Source organism: Silurus aristotelis, assembly GCF_946808225.1.
Source record: "Silurus aristotelis genome assembly, chromosome: 4".
Lineage (NCBI taxonomy): Eukaryota > Metazoa > Chordata > Actinopteri > Siluriformes > Siluridae > Silurus > Silurus aristotelis.
Window position 1 is genome coordinate 8,034,587 of NC_139577.1, and position 24,525 is coordinate 8,059,111.

The 24,525-nt window shown below is 39.0% G+C and overlaps 1 protein-coding gene across 1 annotated transcript; it reads right to left on the bottom strand.

Moving 5' to 3' along the window:
• Positions 1 to 62: 62 nt before the first annotated feature.
• On the bottom strand, positions 63 to 23,756 carry kif15 (kinesin family member 15). Its single transcript, XM_083539866.1, has 35 exons — positions 23,624 to 23,756; positions 22,871 to 22,907; positions 20,304 to 20,490; positions 19,893 to 19,969; positions 14,888 to 14,925; positions 14,683 to 14,780; positions 14,316 to 14,495; positions 13,961 to 14,170; positions 13,736 to 13,861; positions 13,535 to 13,657; positions 12,043 to 12,184; positions 11,859 to 11,941; positions 11,020 to 11,229; positions 10,746 to 10,932; positions 10,493 to 10,634; positions 10,147 to 10,288; positions 9,783 to 9,965; positions 9,544 to 9,672; positions 9,069 to 9,174; positions 8,705 to 8,849; positions 8,430 to 8,580; positions 8,202 to 8,287; positions 7,639 to 7,717; positions 6,745 to 6,831; positions 6,446 to 6,550; positions 6,185 to 6,307; positions 5,819 to 5,965; positions 4,481 to 4,561; positions 4,087 to 4,251; positions 2,114 to 2,217; positions 1,922 to 1,985; positions 1,801 to 1,838; positions 1,587 to 1,710; positions 1,170 to 1,301; positions 63 to 746 (listed from the first exon to the last, which is right to left on the bottom strand). Exons 1-35 carry the CDS (start codon positions 23,640 to 23,642, stop codon positions 711 to 713), a joined length of 4,086 nt encoding a protein of 1,361 aa, XP_083395992.1. The 5' UTR covers positions 23,643 to 23,756; the 3' UTR covers positions 63 to 710.
• Between the last annotated feature and the right edge of the window lie 769 nt (positions 23,757 to 24,525).

Sequence of the window (24,525 nt, forward strand, 5' to 3'; positions counted from 1 at the left end):
TTGTAAATAATCAAAAGGTTTTAATCTAATTTCCAATTTTCAAAACTAAGGTGACAAACTACAACATTAAACAACGTTTTATTTATTTATATCATGAAATCATGAAAAAAATATAAACATACGAACTACATATAATTTCTACAAGTGTTCACACAAACAAACCAGATTAAACATACCACACCGATACAGGACATTTAGGACAAAAAGGAAAGTGAGATGAAAAATGAGAACATGTTTTATAAAAAAAGAAAAAAAAATTAAGAAATAGATAAAAATTACAGGAATATGCAGGAAATATAAAAGATACAATTATTTCATATTTCACTTTGAAAAATCTTATGAAATCACATGAAAATAAGATGTTTTATTGTTGAGTCCAGCAGACCAGATAGCGACAAGTAAGCTGCTTCACAGATCATTTATGTTTCTCTACGAGTCAAAAAAATTATCTCCTGCATGTGTGGAAAAATAAACATTATGTACACTTTATATTAATAATTACTAATTACAGTGAACATGAACCTAATGAAGAGTGAAGGCCGGATTCGGCATGTTCCTGCAACAGCACATTTCATGGGTTAATGCCAAATTATCCACTCAAGAGGTGTGTGATTCTGTCCTGGTCTATTCCTAGGCACCATGTCTGAAAGCTCCTGAGATGTCCAGCATGATATGCATTTATATTGTTGATGTATACATTGTAAGAATGTTCAGGACGTGCTCTTCTGCCGGAGTTTCTCGTTCTCCTGATTCACAAACACACACACACACACCCCGTAAGATTGTTAAGCAGATCACATATTACATACACAATACACATTAATCTATTACATACAAATGTTACCCTGGCACCATGTTCTCCGTCTCAGTGCACTTCTCTGAGAACTCACTCAAGAAAAATGTCATCTGAATTTGATTCAGAGTCGACTCACTTTCTAGTGAGAATCAAATCAAAAGCAATTCCCTCATCTTTAATGTAGTTAACTGGGATAAGTGAGAAACTGATTTAGACTCGACAACTGGGCTAAAAAAAAGACCAAACCGTATCAAAACCTTAAGTTAAATATAATAATGATAAATGCATTTATCTATACATCTCTCTCCAGAATAACATGGCTAAAAACAATAATGGATTGGCGAATAAAAATGATGTATGGGTGAACGCTGACCTCCTGGAGTTTGGTGATCTCCTTCTTCAGCTTGACCATGTATTCAATCTTCTGCCTGTGGTTCTGGTGGCCCAGCAGTTTGCCGTTCTCCTCGGCCAGGTGATCCACCTGCTTCCTCAACACCTCCACTTCCTTTCGTGGCAAAAAAAGCGGGACACATTTAAACACACGCATCACAGAACCACGTGATTAGGCTGCATTCTCATAATTGTAAAATTTCACGTGACTTATTCAGAAACCCTGCATTTCCTCTTGAGGTACAAGGTTAGTTCTGTACACTACAAGAACAGTAGCAGGTGGAGCTTGCAGGGCTAAAGGCCAGAGGTCATTTCCATGGTTATGGTGAGCAAGCACATGTCATGTAACCTGCAAATGGCTACATGGGGAAATAAGTGAGTGAAGGTGATCAGAGTTCACCTGCAGGAGCTGGTTGTCTTTCTCACTAAGATCTCGCAGCTCCAGACAGCGGTTTCTGAGTTCAGAGGTCAGTTCCTGAACGCATGTCTGAGACTGGGCCAGAGTGACCTCCTGGTGCTGTAGACTGACAAAAACACAGACCTCAGATTAATCAGCCATGCGTTTTTGTGTGTGTGTGTGTGTGTGTGTGTGAGAGAAAGATTTTTCTTTTTACCTCTTCTGAGTTTCGGCCAGCTGCATCATCAGGGTATTCTGAAAGACAAAAAAAAAAAACAAAGATGTCAGATGATTTTTCACACACTGATATCCCTGATGTTTGAGGATGTTGTTATCACCTTTGCACTCCTCTCCTCACGAAGCTCTTGCAGTACAGACTGGTGGATCACATCCTTCAGATTTCTATGCGCGCACACACACACACACACACACACACACACACACACACACACACGTTAATCACATTACATTGCATCACAAACAAATGTTTACTATTTATCACATTCAAATCGTTATTGAGAGTGTCTCACATTGTGCTTTTACTGTTCTCAGGTTGTTGGTTCTGTGTGTTATAGAACTGCTCCAGTAGGGTCTGGATCTCCAAACGCATATTCTCCTTTTCATTGAGCTGAGCCTGGAATAAACACACACGCATGCGCACACACACTTCACTGCGCAGGCTACACTTTCCAATCTTATTTTATATTCATAATTTTACAGTAATTTGGGACAGATTATTCTGATAATAACCTCTAGTTTACCTTTTCACATTTTGCATAATTGTCAATGTGTGTGTGTGTGTGTGTGTGTGTGTGTGTGTGCGCGCGGTCAAAAATCAGGACCCGTCTCTGAGTGGACATATCACTGGGTGGATTCTTTGTTGCAATTGATTCCCAATGTTACACATTTAATAATAATAATAATAATATAGAGTAGACCTTAAAAACGGCTTTTCAGGCAAAAACTTCTTTATTGCAGTTATTGGTGAGTTATGTCTTGTCTACTCCTTTTAATGTTGACCTCCACTAACTTCTCTTTATTCTGTATATAGCTTCATCTCGCAGACGTTCCGGGACAGCTGTTAGGAGCATTCTTCGAAAACAGTATCAAGTCAGTTTCGACTCCTCTCCCTCGCATCTAAATTTGCACAATTTATTCAGCATCTATCTTCCCCAACCGTTCCAGACAATCCCTTTCTGCCTCGTCGCTGCCTTTGTGCAGCGTACTTTTACAGGCCTTACTTAATCTTCCTGCTATTTGTCATTAGGAGACGCAGACTGGCAACGAAGACTATAGCGATCTACGCACTTACACACCTGTACCAACTCTTCCATCCTCCCCTTATCCTTTCTGCTGGTCTCCTACTGATTATTCTTCTACCTCCCCTGTTCTTTCTCCCAATCATTATTTTTCTCCCATGCCTTCACCTGATTCTGATCCTGATTATTTTCCCATATCTTCTCCGACTCCCAAGGCCTACGGGCTTTTAACCCAATAAACATGCCTAAATTAACCTCCTGCGTGGTTGCTTTATTTCAACCGCACACTCATAGCCTCAGTCAAGCCCTATTTTACTCTATGTATTAGTATCAGTTTCATTTTACTTGAAGTAAATAGACTAAATATGTGTGATTGTAATATTGGCTAAATAGCTTTAATCAAGCTACCGTAATTTGCGGACTATAAAGCGCACCCATATATAAGCCGCACCCACTGAATTTTACAAATATTTTTATTTTTTACATAAATAAGCCGCACCTGTCGATAAGCCGCAGGTGTCTACACTTATGAACTTTACAGAGGCTTTAACGAAAGACACGTTACACACGGTGTAACGGGTGAAATATGTTGCGCCTTCTTTAGGAGCATAGCGGTATTTTGGGAATAGCACGCCACTGCATTTTTCCGCTATTACTGCGTGTGTTCAAGACGAGGATTATGTCCTTATTATTTTCTGATGCTCATTTCTAAGTTTCTTTGAATAAAAAAGCATGAGTTTTGGAAACCTGTCTGTGCTTATATGATTTCTGTTGCAACTGGAGTTAGCGAGCTCTCCCTTCACCCAGACCCAACGCGCTACAACGGCTTGTATCTAAACAGTAGCCGACCAAGTAAGTCATTGTTCACTGTCTTCCTCCTTCCTTTCACAACTATTTCTCTCGGGAGTTTATCTTTTGGCATCGTCGTGCGTTTAAAAAAAAAAGTTTTTTCGTTTCAGTTCGGAAATTTCATTGGACTAATGTTATGTCGCTCAGTTTTTTGGCTTCAATTCATAATTCATAAATTAGCCGCTTCGTTGTTTAAGCCGCGGGGTTCAAAACGTAGGAAAGTAGCGGCTTATAGTCCGAAAAATACAGTATTCATGTTACATTTATTATATCTAATAGATTCTACACTAATTATAAGCTGAATATGTTTATTTAATTACTCTCCAAGTTAGTTTGATTAAAAAACAGGCTAAATAGGTTGGATTAGAATATTTTTCTCGACAGTGCGCATGTACCTTTAGTCTCTGGATCTCATCGTTTTTGGCTGTGCGCTCGGCATTGAGTTCGGCCAACAGCACCTCCATTGTCATCATGGATGATCGCCGGCTCTCCAGCTCCTTCTCCTGATTCTCCAACAGCTGAGACAACTCTGTGTTGAAACTGCGTGGGGTGTGAGGTGTCTACACACACACACACACACACACACACACACACACACACACACACACACACACACACACACACACACAACACGCAGGCACAAATTCAGATGCATTACACATGCAACTGTTCTACATATCTGGAGTCAAAGCTTTAAAGCTATACAACTATAAACTTCTATATCCATCCATCCATCCATGTTTAACCTGCACCTCATTTACTAATTAAATTGAATAATGATAACCATACCTGTGGGTTCATTTTAGGTGTAGCAAAAGCATGACCACTGTTTACAGTCCTCACACTGAGCTGCTCCTCCTGCTGCTTTATCTATACAAACATATACACACAATTATAGGAAACATTCCCCATAAACCACACATTATGCTTGTGATACCTATTACGGCTCAGTTTTAGTTGAAAACCTCAGCGCAGTGAAACAGGAAGCTTGTGGAGAACATTGATAGGTTAAGAGAAATCAGTTCTGCTCATGGTAGAGACCCGCTCTCCCAAGGGAGAACAAATGCGGCACAGGACAAGATTTAATTGGTGAATGCAGGTGCAGACGGTAAAATACTCATGTGTGCAAGTTGCAAATGGTCTTTAAAATATGTAAAAACAAAAACTTATGTATCTACTGCACAAAAGCAACAATGGCAACTAAAATTAAATAAAATGATTTACAGGCACCAGGTTGGAAGTGAACTCTCGTGTGGTTTATGCACCATAGAATATTAGAGCACACCGAGGCACAATGTCTGAATCGCAGGACAGAGAGAATTGCTGAGTGCTACAGATATTAATCAATTATTAAAGAAAGGAACATGGAACACAACAAAACCTTGGCCTGTTTTTAGAAGATATCGTTTCAGTTGATGATCTGTGTTCTGAAGTCATTTTCATATTGAAAAGGGAAGCAAATGAACCAAAAAAAACACATGCAGAAAAGTAGGAAGAAGCAGTCAGTGCATTGAAAATAAAACTACTTATACATTTTACCTGCAGGCTGTTGCGGGCGGGAGCAGGACAAAACATACATTTTGCAGGCGGAAGTGGGAGGAAATAATATACGTTGGGGGAAATAAGTATTTGATAGACTGCTGATTTTTCATGTTTTCCCAGTTACAAAGAACGGAGAGATCTGTGATTTTCACCAACCAACCAGCAAGAATTCTGTCTCTTACAGACCTGTGAGTTTGTCTTTAAGAAGCCCTCTTATCTTCCACTCATTACTTGTATTAATTGCACCTGTTTGAACTAGTTAACTGAATAAAATACACCTGTCCTCACACTATTATTATTGCTAGTTGGTAGGTAATCCAATACTTATTTTATGAACTAAAATAGAAATTAATTATTGAAAAATCATACAATGTGATTTTCAGGATTTGTTTTTATTCTCTTTCACAGTTAAGGTGTACCTACGATGACTAGTACAGATCTCCCCATAGGAAAACTTGAAAAATCGGCAGTGTATCAAATACTTATTTGCCCCACTGTATATTTTTGCGGGAGCGGGACTGAAAAATCAGTCCCATGCTGGTCTCTAGCTCAGGGTTCTATTCAGTTCTAGCCTTTGGAAACTACCTGTTCCTGCAGCCTGCTGATGGTCATGTCCTTCTCAGCATTAAGCCCCTCAGCTCTCTGCAGCTCTGCCGTTTTCTCCTCCAATGCAATACTGACCTTCTCCATTTCCTCAGTGACATATGCAATATCCTCCTGCAGCAGCTCCAACTGTAAAACACACACATGATCCTCGTTCCTTTACTGTTTCACTTCAACTGCCATGTTAACAGAAAATAATAAAGATTTATTCATATGTTAAATGATTGTGTTCTGCCATAGGTCTCTAGGTTAACTCAGGTGTGCTTGTTTGTTAATTATTATGAGATTAATAAACAGGTCAAAGGTGGAAGGGTTGTAACACACAGACACAGACACACCCACACCCACCTCAACACGGTCGGAGGACAGGCGTCGCTCTGAAGCCTCTCTGAGTTCTTGGATTTCTGCTTGCATGCAAGTGACCACTTTGGTCATGTCCTCTTTCTCTGTGCAGGCAGTGCAATATTTTACCTGCAAACATTACAGAGATCAAAGTTGAACACTCAGAGCATTAACTATTATTATTAATAAGAACGATAAAAAAAATAGTTGTTTATATACTTTGTGACTGAGACTAGAAAAACTAGTATGCAAAAAATAAACACTCACTGTGATGTCACTGAGGTCGGCGCTCATCAGGGAGAGACTCTGATCCTTCTGTCCGAGCTCAGAGCGCAGATCATGTGTCTGCTTCATCAGGTCCAACACCACTGCCTGAGCGCACGCACGCACGCACGCACACACACACACACGAGTTAGTCTCTAAAACCTATTTCTATCACATAATATTGAAAAAATCTATAAATAAATGAAAATGATAAAAAAATTAATTATTACACAAGTCACATAATAACATTTTGATCTTAGCCAGTTTCCACCCAAAAGCATGCACTCTCAGCTAGACTCACTTTATCTTGCTCTGTTTTCTGCTCCAGGCAGGAGATTGATGCATTTGCACTGTTCACACACTGCTCCAAAGACTTAATGTTCTCAACCTGAGGAAAAGAGAGAGAGAGAGAGAGAGAGAGAGAGAGAGAGAGAGAGAGAGAGAGAGAGAGAGAGAGAGAGAGAGAAAGAAAGAAACACATAATTGAAAAAATTAAATATTTCAATATTTTCTTTAGTAACGCGTCTTACACACACCCATGTACACAGACAGACAGACAGACAGATTGATAGATAGATAGAACTTTATTATTATTGCATAGTACAGGTACACAGCAACAAAATCCAGTTTGGCATGTAATATACAGAAATCCCCCTTTTTTCCTCGATTTGAATCTCGCACCCCCGGTTTATCGCGGAATTGCATTTGCCACTAATTTGTTTGGCTGATTTTCCCGGTCTCTTGCGGATAGCACGATAGACCAAACAACTTAAATAGTTTTTATAGAGTTTAAAAAAAAAAATTATTGATGTGTTCTTGCAAATGTTTTCTGTGTGTGTTTAAAGTGTGTGGGAGAATGATTTACAGCTAAAACAATAAAAAAAAAAGAAAATAAAAAAATGCATTTTTGGGGTGGCATCCGTTTATCGTGTTCTTATGTGGGTGGTTTTGGAACGTAACCACGGGGATAAACGGGGGATTACTGTGTGTGTGTGTGTGTGTATATATATATATATATATATATATATATATATATATATATATATATATATATATATATATATATATATATATAAAAATAATGTGTGTGTGTAAACATATGTACATTGAATAAATATAAAGGCTATAGCAGTGAAGAGAACACACACACACAACACACACACACACACACACACACACACACACACACACACACCTGCTGTTGGTTTTGAGCAGTGAGCTCCAGGATGTGTTTTTTGAGCAGTGAGTTCTCCTCCACAGCCTGCAGCAGCTCTCTGTGTGGAACAGCATGAGGATCTCACTTACACATTTACATTTATGGCATTTTGTAGACGCTTTTATTTAGTGACTTAGATTTTTCATCATCTTACATTTATCTCGTTCATACAACTGAGCAGCTATGGTATTAAGGTCCTTTCTCAGGGCCCCAGGTGTGGCTGAGATTTGAACTCACAGCCTTCAGATCCAAAGGCCAGACCTTAACCACTAAGCTAGCACCTCCACATTCTATCAGCATCTCTCCTTCCTTCTGTCCATCTGCCTTATACTCTTTCTCTCAATTCCATTTTCATTGTCTTACACACACACACACACACACACACACACACACATTCTATCCTGCTCTACCACCTTATCATCCCTCTTTCCTTTAACCCATTCACCCACTATCTATTAAACATCTTTCACAACTCATCTGACTGAAAGGTTCAGGATTAGTCAGTTATATAATTACTATAAGTCAATAGTGGAAGTTCTTACTTGGAGATGTTCTCCCTGTCTGCTTTCAGCTGTGACCTCAGACCACTGGTCAGCTCTCGCTCACTTTGGAGAGTGTTCATCAATTCCTACACACACACACACACACACACACACACACACACACACACAACAGAAATATCTTGTCATTTCAATGCATTATTAATTTCAAATTTCAAGTTTAAGTGTCTATTTATTATGTACATCACAAAGAATAAAAGAGAGACTCACTGTAATGTGTGTTTGCTGTTTGGTGTTTTCTCCTGTTTTCTCCTCCAGCTGTTGGTGATACTGATCCACTTCAAACTTAAACTCAGCCTGCAGTGTGTCGAACGCGTCCTGTAACACACACTGCTGCTCCTGTAGCTCCTCCCACTCCAACCTGACACAATTCATTAATGAATTATCTTTTAAGTACAGCTCCTCAGTAGACATGTACACAGAAAACAGAACCAATTGCTGGGGCGTCTGTGTGTGTCTCTGTGTGTGTGCGCACGCACACATACCTAACTTTGTCCAGCTGCAGTTGTGTGTTGATCAAGCTGTTAGACAGCTGTGTGTTTTCTCTCTCCTGTTCCCTCCGAACATCCTCCAGCTGTTTATCTGAAGACTGCAGCACCACACGCAGGTCACGCACTTCACTCCGCAACACTGATGAGAAAAGATCAAAAGTGATGCCTGACACACTTACAGCGAGTATTTGAAAAACACTTAATAGCGGGATGTGTAGCATGTTCACATATAAATGTTTAGGTTTAATGTCTGGGGTAGTTTGGGATTCAGAACTTTATATGGCAGGGTTCTATTCCTGGTTTTTTGTCTGTGTGTGTGTGTGTGTGTGTGTGTGTGTGTGTGTGTGTGTGTGTGTACCCTCTGCTGCTGCTCTCTCTTCAGTGAGCTTCTGTTTCACATCACTCAGACTCTCCTGCAGGTTTTTCTGCTCCTCTATTAGAGAACTCCTCTCTGCATTAAAGTCCTACACACACACCCAACAAATATAATATACATTATAACGATAACTATTTCAAATGATTGTCAAAACTATTTCATAAATAAATAAAATAAAAAACACAACAGCTTATAACCATATAGCAGTCCGTAGTTAATTGCAGTTTAATTAAATTCTTTATTATTTAAAATAATTTTATATAATAGTGTGTTAAGCCATTACATTGTAAATGAACAAAATGTAGTTATTACAACTAAATAAATTCAGATTTCATAATCACATTAAGCTCATGCCCATTAGTTAATACTAAAAATTTGTCAAATTAATTTAAAATAATACTAAATGCTTCAAAAGATTAAAGGGATTTATAAAAACACAAAAGTATTCTTATCCCACCTTCGCTCTGCGAGTGGACTGCTCTGTTGCCATAGTAACTTGCTCATCAAGCTTGCTGATTTTCTGAAGCAGCTTCCTGTTTTGAGCTTCCTCCTCGTCCAACTGGCTCTTCAGACGGGTCATCTGCTCCTAACAAGGATAAAGAAAAAATCTCAGCAATCAATAAGACATTGTTGAACAATGTGTTTGACAGTGTACCCCCCATGTGCCCAGTAATGGTATGCTCCATTCTGAGTTACCTGCATTTGTTTCAGTTCTTCAGTGAGAGCCTCGCAGGCGAGCTCACTCATGGCAGGAGGAGGCTGCTCATTTTCAATATCGTCCAGCTCTGAGTCGCACCCGTAGCCGTTTAGATGATCTGGGCTGGACAGTGGCACCAAACGGTTCCTCAAGTTATATGCTTTAGTCGGCGTGGTCAGAATCTGCAAAAAAAAACAACAGGAAAGAAGAATAACAACTAAAAATGAAGAAATACGAAATAATTATGGTCCAAGCACTTGGTCAAGCAACACCTGTGGTGTTTAATCACAGTCCAGCACAGCATCAGAAATAATTAAAGATCCTAATAAGGTCTGATGGGGATTTGAACCTTGTAGATGGTACCTTAATCGTTTCAGCATGGATCTTATTCAGCTGCGACACTTCCTGCTTGGTGTGAGCTTTAGTGGCTTCTAGAATGTTTTCCAGGTGCTTGTTGGACTTTTCCAGGTAACGTTTCTCAGACTCCAGCTCGATCAGCTGCTTTCTGGACAGGTAAATGAGGCAAGTAATCATCAGAACAACTTCTGAACTTTAGTATTTAGTCTTTATTTAAATTTTTTCTGTAGTTAAAACCAGTATTTATTCTGAGTGTAATATTGTATAAAGGGGGGTGACTAGTGGCGATGTCACATGATGCTGAAGCTTCACTCTGACTGAACCACAAACACAAGTCACTTTTTTCACTTACTTGCTGATTTGTTTGTAATCATCGAACGCCTGCACCTTGGCAGCAAGCTCTGACTGCTTCTGTAACAACTGGGCCTTCAAACTCTCCATGGAAACAGATGACAGCGTCTCCATGGTAACCGGGGTGGAGCCAGTTGCGGAAGCTGTCAGAGGCATAAATGAAAGAAAAGCAAAACAGTATTATTATTATTAGTAGTAGTACTAATTAAAACTACTGCAAAGGGCCATGTCCCAAATTAAGCATCTTTACTCACCGCCCATTGCCTCCACACTCTCCTCTGGCTTTAACACTTCCTGAAAGGCTTTTTCAAGCTCAGCTGCAGATTGGGACGCATCCTCCTGAGCATCCTTCACCGACTCCAGAGCTCTCAGGGCATGCACTTCCGCCTTTAGGCTGCAGTTCTCTGCTGCGTACCACATTACTCGAGGATTATGTTCCACCTGAGAGCAGGGAGAGAAGAGTGTGTGAGATGAAAGAGAGAAAGAAATGCGATTACGGTGCACACCAAGCCTAAGCTCTGTATGTACCTGTTCTCTGAGCACACGAATCTCCTGTAGCAGCTGATCGATGAGAATCTGATCCTGCCGTGCCGGTTCTACTCGCTCTCCCGTCTCCAGCTCCTTCTTCAGATGGGCGATGCGATCATCTCGAAATTTCAAGATCATCCTATTGGACTGAATGAATTTTTCCTTCTGGGCCCAGGCCTCTTCCAGACGAGAAACTTTCTCCTGCAGAACCTGAACAGGATCACAAAATATTTATTTCAACACATGCAGAAAAAAATTATTAAACTCTTTGAGGGGAAAAAAAATAATCATTTAAAAAAAAATTGTATAGCTATTATTATTTGTGCTTTTTTTTATATCATTTTAAAAGGTTATGACAAATTTATATAATTATACAATGATTCAATTTAATTATGAATTTAAAATAATTAATAAAAAGTCAGAGAAATATATAAAAATGACTATAAAATATATTGAAAAACTTTCATGTAGTAAATGATTTACTACATGCTTTCTGTTTGCTAAAATTACATTAAATGTAAAATTTGACTGAAATAATAAAATGTTTTACAAATTAAAATAATGACAATTAATAATTGTATAGACTAATTATATAAAACATGTATTACAATATAAAAAAATTATGCATGACATTTTATTCGTTCTTTACTCACTATCATTTAATAATTCAGAAAATAGTATTTAATATAAAAAAGAAACAAGAGAACATATTTACTTATAACTATTTAATTAATTTAATAGCATTATTTTTAATGTGTGTGTGTGTGTGAGAGAGAGAGAGAAAGAGAGAGAGAGAGAGAGAGAGAGAGAGAGAGAGAGAGAAAGAGAAAGAGAGAGACCTTCTTCTCATCTTCTCGTATTTTCCACAGTCGTACAGCCTGCAGGAAGCGAATCATATATGGATCTTTGACTTCAGATGGCACTGCAAAACATCACGACATACACACAAACACACAATACTGTTGATATTGTAACAATATCATGCTTGTTCCTAAGGGAAAAAATTAATGTGTGTGTGTATACCAGTATGTAACTGTGGCCCCCCGGGTGCAGACTCAGTGACGTTATGATGAGTGGACACAGCAAGAGCTAACTGCTCCTTCAGCTTCTTCACTTCAGCCTGGAGCTGCTTCACATTTCCCTGAGTGTCCTCATTTATCATTGCCTATAGGGGGAACACACACACACACACACACACACACACACACACCAGAAAATTGAGATCTAGCAAACATCATTTATCAAAATCTGGCAATGGTCATTAGCAGAGGTCGACCGATTCTTTGGTGTTGTCGATTAATCAGCATCAACAGTTAATTGCTGAAACTATAGGTAAAAATCCATCCCACGTGTCTGAGAAGGTCCGCTGTCGTTATACAGTACGAGAGCGGCCTCTAGAGGTGAATCCCTGACGCCACAAGCTGTATGTGGGTATGCTTTTTGATGCCAAAAGGAGCCGGCTCGATTTACTAGACACCATGCACACCAGCTTTCTTCATTATAATTTGAGGCGTATTAATTTTAAATATTAATTTAGAACTAGATATGGACCATGTTATACTTGAATTGCTTGGGGTTAACAGGACTAGTTTCCCTTGTATAATTTTTTTTTAAATAGTAATTTGCTCTTATTATTTATAAAATTTGGATATTATTTTTTATTTATATGGAGTGTTATTTTAGGTTTCAATTGAAATTCATGTTTTTTTTATCTCAATAGTTGTAAACATAATTCATATATTCATATTTATTTCTTTGAGCACATTTTCATTTTTCGGTACTTTTTTTGGTTTATTTTTAGAGTAAAGTTCACTACTATTTTACATAGTTTATCACACGGTTGTATAATCGGCAGATACGATCCAACCTAGCTCGGTAAAATTGGTTAGGGATGTAACGGTATTATAGATTTCCTGGTCTCTCGATAGCAAAATTGTTTTGATATAATTGTGGTCACATGACAGTATGAAACAATAGGTCTATTTTTTTAAGCCCAGTGGAGCAGAGCAAAGAGAAGTGGGAACTCAAACTCCCATTCGACCGACATGTGCCCATCATCCTTTGAGCTCTGCTGCCTCTACAGAGTGATGTAGAATTGGTGGATACAAGCGAATTTTGAATCTGAAGTGTGGAAGCATTTTGGTTTCAAAGTGAAAAGGAACGAGAAAAAAGAAAAGGTGGCAGACAGACCAACCAACATGAAGAGCCACTTGTTCAAATAATCACCCTGATAGGAGAAATAAAATCCAGCCCAGGCAAAAAGACTATAAAGGAAGTATTTACAACCTCACTCCCTCATAACAGACATCTCAAGCTGCATCGGTTCGTACATAGACAAACACCCACAGGTGGTGGACAACGAAGGTTTTAATTAGATAGAAAGAGCCAAAGTGTAAAATCCCGTCACAGCCATACTTTAGTCAAGTGATATTACCAGCTAACCATAGAGACATTGGCTAAATCTGCATAGAGCCTCAAACAGGTGGAGCATCTAAAGCATCGTGTTTTGATTTACCTTGTTTTTGATGAGCTTGGCTCTCTGGGCAAACTGCAGCGTGGACAGAGACTCTCCAAAACATTTGGATCCTGGGTGGACGTTAGCAATGATGTACGTCTTAGCATTGCCTCCAAGAGAATCCTACCACACACACACACAGCCATGTTCAGGTCACAACTCCACAAGCACACTGTATCCACTACGACCTTGACCTCGTACCCTGAGCAGGAAGGTGAGTTTGGAGTCCCGGTAACAGACATGCCTACTCCTTCCATTAGACACGTCCACTAGAGCCATGATCACCTGACCCAGGCACATCAGAGAGCGGTTGATGCTGCTCGCCTCCTGTGGTGTCAAAAGTCAACCAGTACACAACATCTGTAAGCACAACACTTTTGAGTTTATACAGTGCTGTATTTAAAATAAGGCATCCGTTACACAAACCTTCAGACGCGATCCTTCTGCGTGTGTGTCTTTCTGCCTCTCGGACCCTGCCAGATCTACCAGATTGAGTTGAGATGTTCTTATGTTCACCACTCCTTGTCCCGTCTCCTTGGACTCCAGCGTCATGGTGAAAACAGCATGAGAGCGAGAGGACTCGCGATTCATCGAGGTGGATGCTACGCGCCGATTACGCCATCCCATAGATAACACCTACACACGCGCGAGTGCGACAACAATTACAAATTATTATATTTTATTGATTAAATTGTGGAATATGTTTAAATCTGATGCACACATACTGCCCATAATCAGTCGTGGTGTGTGTGTGTGTGTGTGTGTGTGTTTGTGTGTGTACCTGGTAAGCCTCTGCGGCTGAAGCTGCATATTTCTCCACCGCTCCTTCCACAAACACTCCTTTCTTAATGTCCTCTCTGAGAAACAGACTTGCTGAGGCGCTGTCCAGGAGGTCAAAGATCTGCTCGTTGTAGATCTCAATGAAGGAACATTTACACAGGAAGCTCTTTGCTCCTGCAGACTGCACACACACACACCCACACACCCACTTATAGACAACCCTAGAAACAGAGTCAGCACGTTGTAATCATGACCCAAATAAGTGACAGTGTGTTAAACCAGAACATCTAGTTGCTACAATCCCACAATGCATTGCAGGTACAGTGCAGGTTGAGTGTTTGATGTGTTTTTTTGGTGACAAAGCTTACCTTTTCCACCTCTCTGCTGATAAGAAAGAATAAATACTCAAAGCTACGAGGAATAACACCACGCAGCTCATCAGAGAAATCTGTCAGCTCGTTCGGTCCTAAAATGCAAATGCAGCCACACACACACACACACACACACAGAATTCATCAGCACTGTACACTGACATGAAGACAGATCCTTAGTGTGCGGCTGTGTGTAACTCACCCAGCATGGTGAAGGTCTTCCCTGAACCCGTCTGTCCACTGCATCATCACATAAGAAGAAAAAAGTTAACAGGCAGAAAAAAGTCAATAGACCACATACATTAATTAGGCATAACATTATGACATTATAACATTATAAGCGGTGAAATGAATAACACTGATTATCTCTTCTTCATGGCACCTGTTAGTGGGTGGGATATACGGTCAACCCCAGACCTACAAACACCTGACTTGCGAATTTTCGAAGATACGAACACGGCCACCCAAAAAAAAGCACGAAAATGTAAAAAAATTAATAAATTCAGAAAATCTACATTTATTCAGGAAAACTTACAAAATTTGCGCGTGCTATTCAAATTTGACAACGCCGCAAACAGAAGGAGAAGAAGAAGAACGCCTGGCAAGCATGCATGGTGGGCTCGAGACCCGCAAGTCTCACTCTTCTCGACTTACTAATAATCGACATACGAACACTTTTCCGGTCCCTATTTCGTAAGTCGGGGCTACCTGTATTAGGCAGCAATTTAACATTTTGTCCTTAAAAAAATAGGATTTGAGCGAGTTTGACAAATTGTGATGGCTAGACGACTGGGTCAGAGCATCTTCAAAACTGCAGCTTTAATGGGCGTTTTCTGGTCTGCAGTGGTCAGTATCTATCAAAAGTGGTCCAAGGAAGGAACAGTGTTGAACCTACGACAGGGTCATGGGTGGACAAGCTAAATTGATGCACGCAGGAGGTGAAGGCTGGTCCGTGTGGTCCGATCCAACAGACGAGTTTCTGTAGCACAAATTGCTGAAGAAGTTAAAGAAGTTGTTTTGGCAGCAAAAAGGGGGACCAACACAATATTAGTATTAGGCAGGTGCTCATAATGTTATGCCTGGTCTTTGAATATGAATATATATATACACACACACACACACACACACACACACACACATATACATACACAGTGAGGAAAATAAGTATTTGAACACCCTGCTATTTTGATAAATTATTCCATCAGGAGAGGCAAGAAGCGTTGGACCGGGCATGATCATGTGACTGGGGGTCAAAATACTGAATATTGACAGTCAGTTTTACTTGCTGTAAAACATCCTAATTAATTTTTTTCAACCACACGGTAAAGTATACTAATCGAGTGCAAGAGTGTTGATGCTATAAAATTGCTTATAGTGCTAATATATATACAGTGAGGAAAATAAGTATTTAAACACCCTGCTATTTTGCAAGTTCTCCCACTTAGAAATCATGGAGGGGTCTGAAATTGTCATCGTAGGTGCATGTCCACTGTGAGTGACATAATCTAAAAAAAAAATCCAGAAATCACAATGTTTGATTTTTAAACTATTTATTTGTATGATACAGCTGCAAATAAGTATTTGAACACCTGAGAAAGTCAATGTTAATATTTGGTACAGTAGCCTTTGTTTGCAATTACAGAGGTCAAACGTTTCCTGTAGTTTTTCACCAGGTTTGCACACACTGCAGGAGGGATTTTGGCCCACTCCTCCACACAGATCTTCTCTAGATCAGTCAGGTTTCTGGCCCGTCGCTGAGAAACACAGAGTTTGAGCTCCCTCCAAAGATTCTCTATTGGGTTTAGGTCTGGAGACTGGCTAGGCCACGCCAGAACCTTGATATACTTCTTACAGGGCCACTCCTTGGTTATCCTGGCTGTGTGCTTCGGGTCATTGTCATGTTGGAAGACCCAGCCTCGACCCATCTTCAATGCTCTAACTGAGGGAAGAAGGTTGTTCCCCAAAATCTCGCAATACATGGCCCCGGTCATCCTCTCCTTAATACAGTGCAGTCGCCCTGTCCCATGTGCAGAAAAACACCCCCAAAGCATGATGCTACCACCCCAATGCTTCACAGTAGGGATGGTGTTCTTAGGATGGTACCCATCATTCTTCTTCCTCCAAACACGTTTAGTGGAATTATGACCCAAAAGTTCTATTTTGGTCTCATCTGACCACATGACTTTCTCCCATGACTCCTCTGGATCATCCAAATGGTCATTGGCAAACTTAAGACGTGCCTGGACATGTGCTGGTTTAAGCAGGGGAACCTTCCGTGCCATGAACGATTTCAAACCATGACGTCTTATTAGTGTATTACCAACTGTAACCTTGGAAACGGTGGTCCCAGCTCTTTTCAGGTCATTGACCAGCTCCTCCCGTGTAGTTCTGGGCTGATTTCTCACCTTCCTTAGGATCATTGAGACCCCACGAGGTGAGATCTTGCATGGAGCCCCAGTCCGAGGGAGATTGACAGTCATGTTTAGCTTCTTCCATTTTCTAATGATTGCTCCAACAGTGGACCTTTTTTCACCAAGCTGATTGGCAAGTTCCCCGTTGCCCTTTCCAGCTTTGTGGAGGTGTACAATTTTGTCTCTAGTGTCTTTGGACAGCTCTTTGGTCTTGGCCATGTTAGTAGTTGGATTCTTACTGATTGTATGGGGTGGACAGGTGTCTTTATGCAGCTAACAACCTCAAACAGGTGCATCTAATTTGGGATAATAAATGTAGTGGAGGTGGACATTTTAAAGGCAGACTAAAAGGTCTTTGAGGGTCAGAATTCTAGCTGATAGACAAGTGTTCAAATACGTATCTGTATCATACAAATAAATAGTTTAAAAATCATATATTGTGATTTCTGGATTTTTTTTTTCAGATTATGTCTCTCATAGTGAACATGCACCTACGATGAAAATTTGTGGGAGAATAGCAGGGTGTTCAAATACTTATTTTCCTCACTATATATATATATATATATATATACATATATATACATACATATATATATATATATATATACATATATATATATATATATATATATATATATATATATATATATATATACACACACACACACACACGTACATACATACATACATACATACACATAGCCTTGCAAAAGTATTGACCCCCCTTGGCATTTTTCCTATTTTGTTGCCTTACAATTAAAATTTATTTTTATTTGGATTTCATGTAATAGACATACACAAAATAGTCCAAATTGGTGAAGTGAAATGAAAAAAAAATAACTTGTTTCAAACCATTCTAAAAAATAAATAACGGAAAAGTGGTGCATGCATATGTATTCACCCCCTTTGCTATTAAGCCTCTAAATAAGATCTGATGCAACCAATTACCTTCAAAAGTCACGCAATTACTTAAATAAAGTCCACCTGTGTGCAATCTAAGTGTCACATGATCTCAATATATATATATATATATATATATATATATATATATATATATATATATATATATATATATATATATATATATATATTGAGAATCTAAGTGACAAGAATCTTATCTAAGTGTCACATGATCTCAATATATATATTGACATCATGTGACACTTAGATTGCACACAGGTGGACTTTATTTAAGTAATTGCGTGACTTTTGAAGGTAATTGGTTGCACCAGATCTTATTTAGAGGCTTAATATACACTATATATATACATATATATACATACATATATACACACACACACACACACACCCCCACCCCTGTTCTGAAAGGCCCCAGAGTCTGCAACACCACTAAGCAAGGGGCACCACCAAGCAAGCGGCACCATGAAGACCAAGGAGCTCGCCAAACAGGTCAGGGACAAAGTTGTGGAGAAGTACACATCAGGGTTGGGTTATAAAAAATATCCAAAACTTTGAACATCCCACGGAGCACCATTAAAGCCATTATTAAAAAATTGAAAGAATATGGCACCACAACAAACCTGGCAAGAGAGGGCCGCCCACCAAAACTCATGGACCAGGCAAGGAGGGCATTAATCAGAGAGGCAACAAAGAGACCAAAGATAACCCTGAAGGAGCTGCAAAGCTCCACAGCGGAGATTGGAGTATCTGTCCATAGGACCACTTTAAGCCGTACACTCCACAGAGCTGTGCTTTACGGAAGAGTGGTCAGAAAAAAGCCATTGCTTAAAGAAAAAATAAGCAAACACGTTTGGTGTTCTCCAGACTCCCCAAACATATGGAAGAGGGTACTCTGGTCTGGACTGAAATTTAGCTTTTTGCCCATCAAGGAAAATGCTATGTCTGGCACAAACCCAACACCTCTCATCACCCCGAGAACACCATCCCCACAGTGAAGCATCATGCTGTGGGGATGTTTTTCATCAGCAGGGACTGGGAAACTGGTCAGAATTGAAGGAATGATGGATGGCACTAAATACAGGGAAATTCTTGAGGGAAACCTGTTTCAGTCTTCCAGAGATTTGAGACTGGGACGGAGGTTCACCTTCCAGCAGGACAATGACCCTAAGCATACTGCTAAAGCAACACTCGAATGGCCTAGTCAAAGCCCAGACCTCAATCCAATTGAGAATCTGTGGTATGACAAAGATTGCTGTACACCAGCGGAACCCATCCAACTTGAAGGAGCTGGAGCAGTTTTGCCTTGAAGAATGGGCAATAATCCCAGTGGCTAGATGTGCCAATCTTATAGATACATACCCCAAGAGACTTGCAGCTGTAATTGCTGCAAAAGGTGGCTGTACAAAGTATTGACTTTGGGGAGGTGAATAGTTATGCACGCTCAAGTTTTCTGTTTTTTTTGTCTTATTTCTTGTTTGTTTCACAATAAAAAATATTTAGCATCTTCAAAGTGGTAGGCATGTTGTGTAAATCAAATGATACAAACCGCAAAAAAAATCCATTTTAATTCCAGGTTGTAAGACAACAAAATAGGAAAAACGCCAAAGGGGGGGGGGGTCAATACTTTTGCAAGGCACTGTGTATGTGTATATATATATATATATATATATATATATACACACATACACATACATACATATATACACACTTATTTATATATATATATATATATACACACTTATTTATATATATATATATATATATATATATATATATATATATATATATATATATATATACACTGTGTGTGTGTGTGTGTGTGTGTGTGTGTGTGTGTGTGTGTGTGTGTGTGTGTTTGTAGTCTGAAAGACATACTATGCGAATATGGTTCCATTATATCCATTCATGCATGACTCCACAATATTTTTAGCCACACACGAGAACACAGATTCCTGTAGGACAGATAAACACACACACAGCATAAGTAAAAAAAAAAAGGTTACCTACAAATATATATAAATAAAGATCTTTCCCATACTGCTTTAAGCAAATCCAACAGCTTGTTTCAGGCTCATTCAGCATCATAACTTTTATTAATTTAAATTATATTCAATAAAACTACAAATTGACATTAAATTAAACTGATCATTCATTAAAATGTTTTAAACCAACATTCCGATAATGATTGACTTTCTCACAGACTTTCCACATAAATTATTTATACTGACTGAACTCATCATTATGACCCAGTTCAATGATTCGCTTTAAAATTTTCTCTCCTGTCACCTGAGACGTGTCCATGTCCGCCACATGATCGTAGGTGAAGTTTCGTGGCTCGGGCTTGGAGTTCAGACGCACAGTGTGATCTGAGGTCACCGCCAAACACAAATTCCGATCTCCGTCTGTCGTCAGCCCGGTGCCCTGGGTCAAAGGACGCACACGGACGTACACCTTAATTGCGTCTCCATCAATGCTACGGAAAAGACAGAAACAGATAAACAGTAAATATCTTTAATATAAGATCAATAATATAGAAACTTTACTCTACAATTGTCTATTATTGCTTATATTTTGGTAGCTTGTGCAACCCAGCCATTAGGGTTGCACAAGCGAGTGCACTCTTAGTGCCGGTCCCAAGCCCGGATAAATAGGGAGGGTTGCGTTAGAAAGGGCATCCAGCGTAAAACATGCCAAATCAAATATGTGGATCACGAATCAGAAATTCATACCGGATCGGTCGAGGCCCGGGTTACCAACGGCCCCCACAGGTATTGTTAGCCAACAGGGTACCGGTGGAACATTGGAGGTGGGTTTAAACTGTTCTATCATGGTGTGGATGAAAAGAGAAATGGTGTAGGGGTGATTCTGAAGGAAGAGTACAGTAAGAGTGTAGTGGAGGTGAAGAGAGTTTCTGATAGAGTGATGAACGTGAAGCTGGAAGTTAAAGGGGTGATGATAAATGTCATCAGTGCCTATGCTCCACAAGTCAGCTGTGAGATCTGTGAGCTGTGGAAAAAGAAAAATTCTGGAGTGAATTAGATGAAGTGGTAGATGGTGTACCTAGGAGTGAACGATTGGTAATTGGGGCAGACTTTAATGGGCATGTAGGTGAAGGGAACAGAGGTGATAAGTGGGTGATGGGTAGGTACAGCCTTAAAGAGAGGAATGTGGAAGGGCAGATTGTGGTAGATTTTGCTAAAAAAAAGATGGAAATGGCATTGGTGAATACTTATTTTATGAAGGAGGATAATAGGGTGACGTATAAGAGTGACGGAAGGTGCACACAGGTGGACTATGTTTTATGTAGGAGATGCAACCTGAAGGAGATTGGAGACTGTAAGGTGTTGGCAGGGGACAGTGTAGCTAGACAGCATCGGATGGTGGTCTGTAGGATGGTTTTGGAGGTGAAGAAGAAGAGGAGGATTATGAGGACTGAAAGAAGAATAAGATGGTGGAAACTGAACGAGGAAGACTGTAGTATGAGATTCAGGGAAGAGTTTGGAAAGAGAAAGGAAGCAAAGAGACGTGGTGGTGGAATGAGGAAGTGCAGAAGAGCATAAGGGGAAAGAGGTTGGTGAAACAGAATTGGGATCAGCAAAGAAAGTAGGCAGGAGTACAAGGAGATGCGGCAGCAGGTAAAGAGGGATGTGGCGAAAGCCAAGGAAAAGGCATATGAGGAACTGTATGAGAAGTTGGACACTAAGGAGAGAGAAAAGAATTTATAACAATTGGCCAGGCAGAGGGACCGAGCTGGGAAGGATGTGCTGCAAGTTAGAGCAATAAAGGATGGAGAGGGAAATGTGTTGACTAGTGAGGAGAGTGTGTTGAGAAGATGGAGGGAGTATTTTGAGCAGCTGATGAACGAGGAAATTGAGAGAGAGAGACGGTTGGATGGTGTGGAGATGGTGAAGCAGGAACTGAGTAAGCAATTAAAATAAAAAGGAAGTGAGAGCAGCGATTAAGAGGATGAAGAATGGAAAGTCAGTTGGACCAGATGACATACCAGTAGAAGCATGGAGATGTTTAGGAGAGATGGCAGTGGAGTTTTTACCCAGATTGTTTAACAAGATTCTGAAAGGTAAGAGGATGCCTGAGGAATGGAGAAGGCGTGTGCTGGTACTGATCTTTAAGCATAAGAAAGATGTACAGACCTGCAGTAACTACAGGGGAATTAAGTTGATCAGTCACACCATGAAGATATGGGAAAGAGTAGTGAAAGCCATGCTAAGAGAAGAGGTGACCATCTGTGAGCAACATTATGGTTTCATGCCGAGGAAGAGCACCACAAACTGATGACTGATGGCCAAATCTGAGAGGTTTAAGAGGAGCTCCTTCCCACAAACAAATCATACACAATGCGAACATGCCCATCTAAACTATCCCATAAATCTCTTACGCATTTTGGTTTGTTATACCTCATTACATTTTGTACTTGCATTTGCTCATCTAAATATATTTGCACTATTTTTTAATGCCAGTTAATCATCATTATACATTATATATTTTCTCATATCTTCTCTTATTATTTGCTTATTTTCAAACATTTTACATTTATAGTCCCTTTAATCCATTTATAGTCTAATGCACAATTTCTGAGCGACCGATCAGGTTTACATTTACATTGCACTCTGCATATAACTATGTTTGTGACTAATTAAAATCTTGAATGACTCATCGTCAAAACTCTGAACTTTCTGATCCATTAAAAGGAGAAAAAGAGTTTACTAATCCAAACCGCTTTAATAAAAATTTTAATCTGTAAATCTAGTTAAAGGCTTCCCTGCTCCTTGTCTCTGCTGTTTAAGTCTCTGAAAAGTCAAGGTGAAGGTGCTGGAGCACGATAATGAAGTTACCTGTTGGATTGGAGAGGTAAAGTCGTGTCCCCAAAACCTGCAAAGAAGAAAAAAAAGAATGCAGTGCTAAAAGAACTGATAAATAACACACTGTTCAAACATCATACACACGACTCAAATCATATGATCACGTCAGAAGTTTCACTTTATTTATTTTTATTTTCAAGTATACATTTTGAATTCTTATTTTATAATAGTAATACAATACGAATAAAATAAATTAGTATTAAGAATTTTATATTATTGCAATAAATATATAATTAATTATTTATCACTGACAAACAACAAATAAGTAATTATTAAAATAAATTATTAGATTATTAGATGTATTCTAAACTAATAGAGACATTATTTGACAGTATTTTCTTTTTCACACTGATATTTTTTATAGCCATTTCATAATTATACTCTACTGTTTTGTGTATAAATATGTATATAAATTAAACGTTTAACTTTTAAACCATGAAACTATTCAAGATGTTTGTCCTATTGCTCAGTGTACTGAAAAAAAATATGTATGTATTGACCTTTGATCTTGTAGAAAAATGAAACAAGCAAATATTTAACGTAATTTTTAAATGCATTTGGATAAACATGTGATTTTCATGTTTACTAACGCAGCTAGCATGCTAACAGTTAGCTTAGCTTAAATAGCCTAAGGTTCAGCTTCAGCGCCTCACACAACTAATAAAAATGTAAATCCCGCAAAAGTGAACAGACAGAGAGAGTGAGTGTAAGGAATCAGTTATCTACCTTTTCCTTTTGTGTTCATTGTAGAATAATGCTATATTTAAAATAAAACAACTAAAGAAATTACATGAGCTCCATCTGGAACCAAAACACTTCAAAATTGGCGCGACGAGAATCTCACTCGGCGCGTGCTGGAGGAGGTTTAAGTGGCGGAAAGATGAAATTCCGCCACCTGCAGGAGCGGAGAACAACAGCAATAACACAAAGAACCGCTCGGTACATGAATAACTTCGCGTATATAAATAAAACACATTTATAATAGTTATCATTTTTTTTTTTTTTTAAGTTTATGAACTTTTTTTTAAGTAAAGGTAACATGGTATTTAGTATAGAAATAATGACATCTCTTTGATAACATGATTAAGAAAAATTGACACTTTACAGTGCATCTTTTTAGATCAGTGTTTCCTTTAATCATCCCGAGAGTTAAAGCAGAGTAAAGTACAGTAAACCAATTGTTTTTCCAAACAGTTGACTTTCTTTTTTTAAAGACTATTTCGTCCACGTACAAAAAAAATGGTTTGTTTTATTCTCTAATTATTTGTCATTTTGATTTTATGGTGAATAACTGCCCAATAGTTTAAAGTGGAACGTTTACATTAAATGTGGAAGACCCGATTTATTTACACACTATAATTACCTGGAATATAAATTCATTTAACCAGTTTTTCTTTTTTCATTGTGGTTCAGTTGTACTACATTTTACCCAACATTATGTCCATGAGGAGAAAAAGCATAGAAAAAACTTAAAATACATAAAAATAATCTGGTCTGGTTATAAAAAGTCTGTTATTCCTTCTCCAGAGTTAGTGGAGAATCAGAATGTGACTTGTATATTTAAATGCTTCTCGTTTTCCCTCCATTTCCAAACAGGGCTGGTTCTACACTCACAGAAGCATAACTCT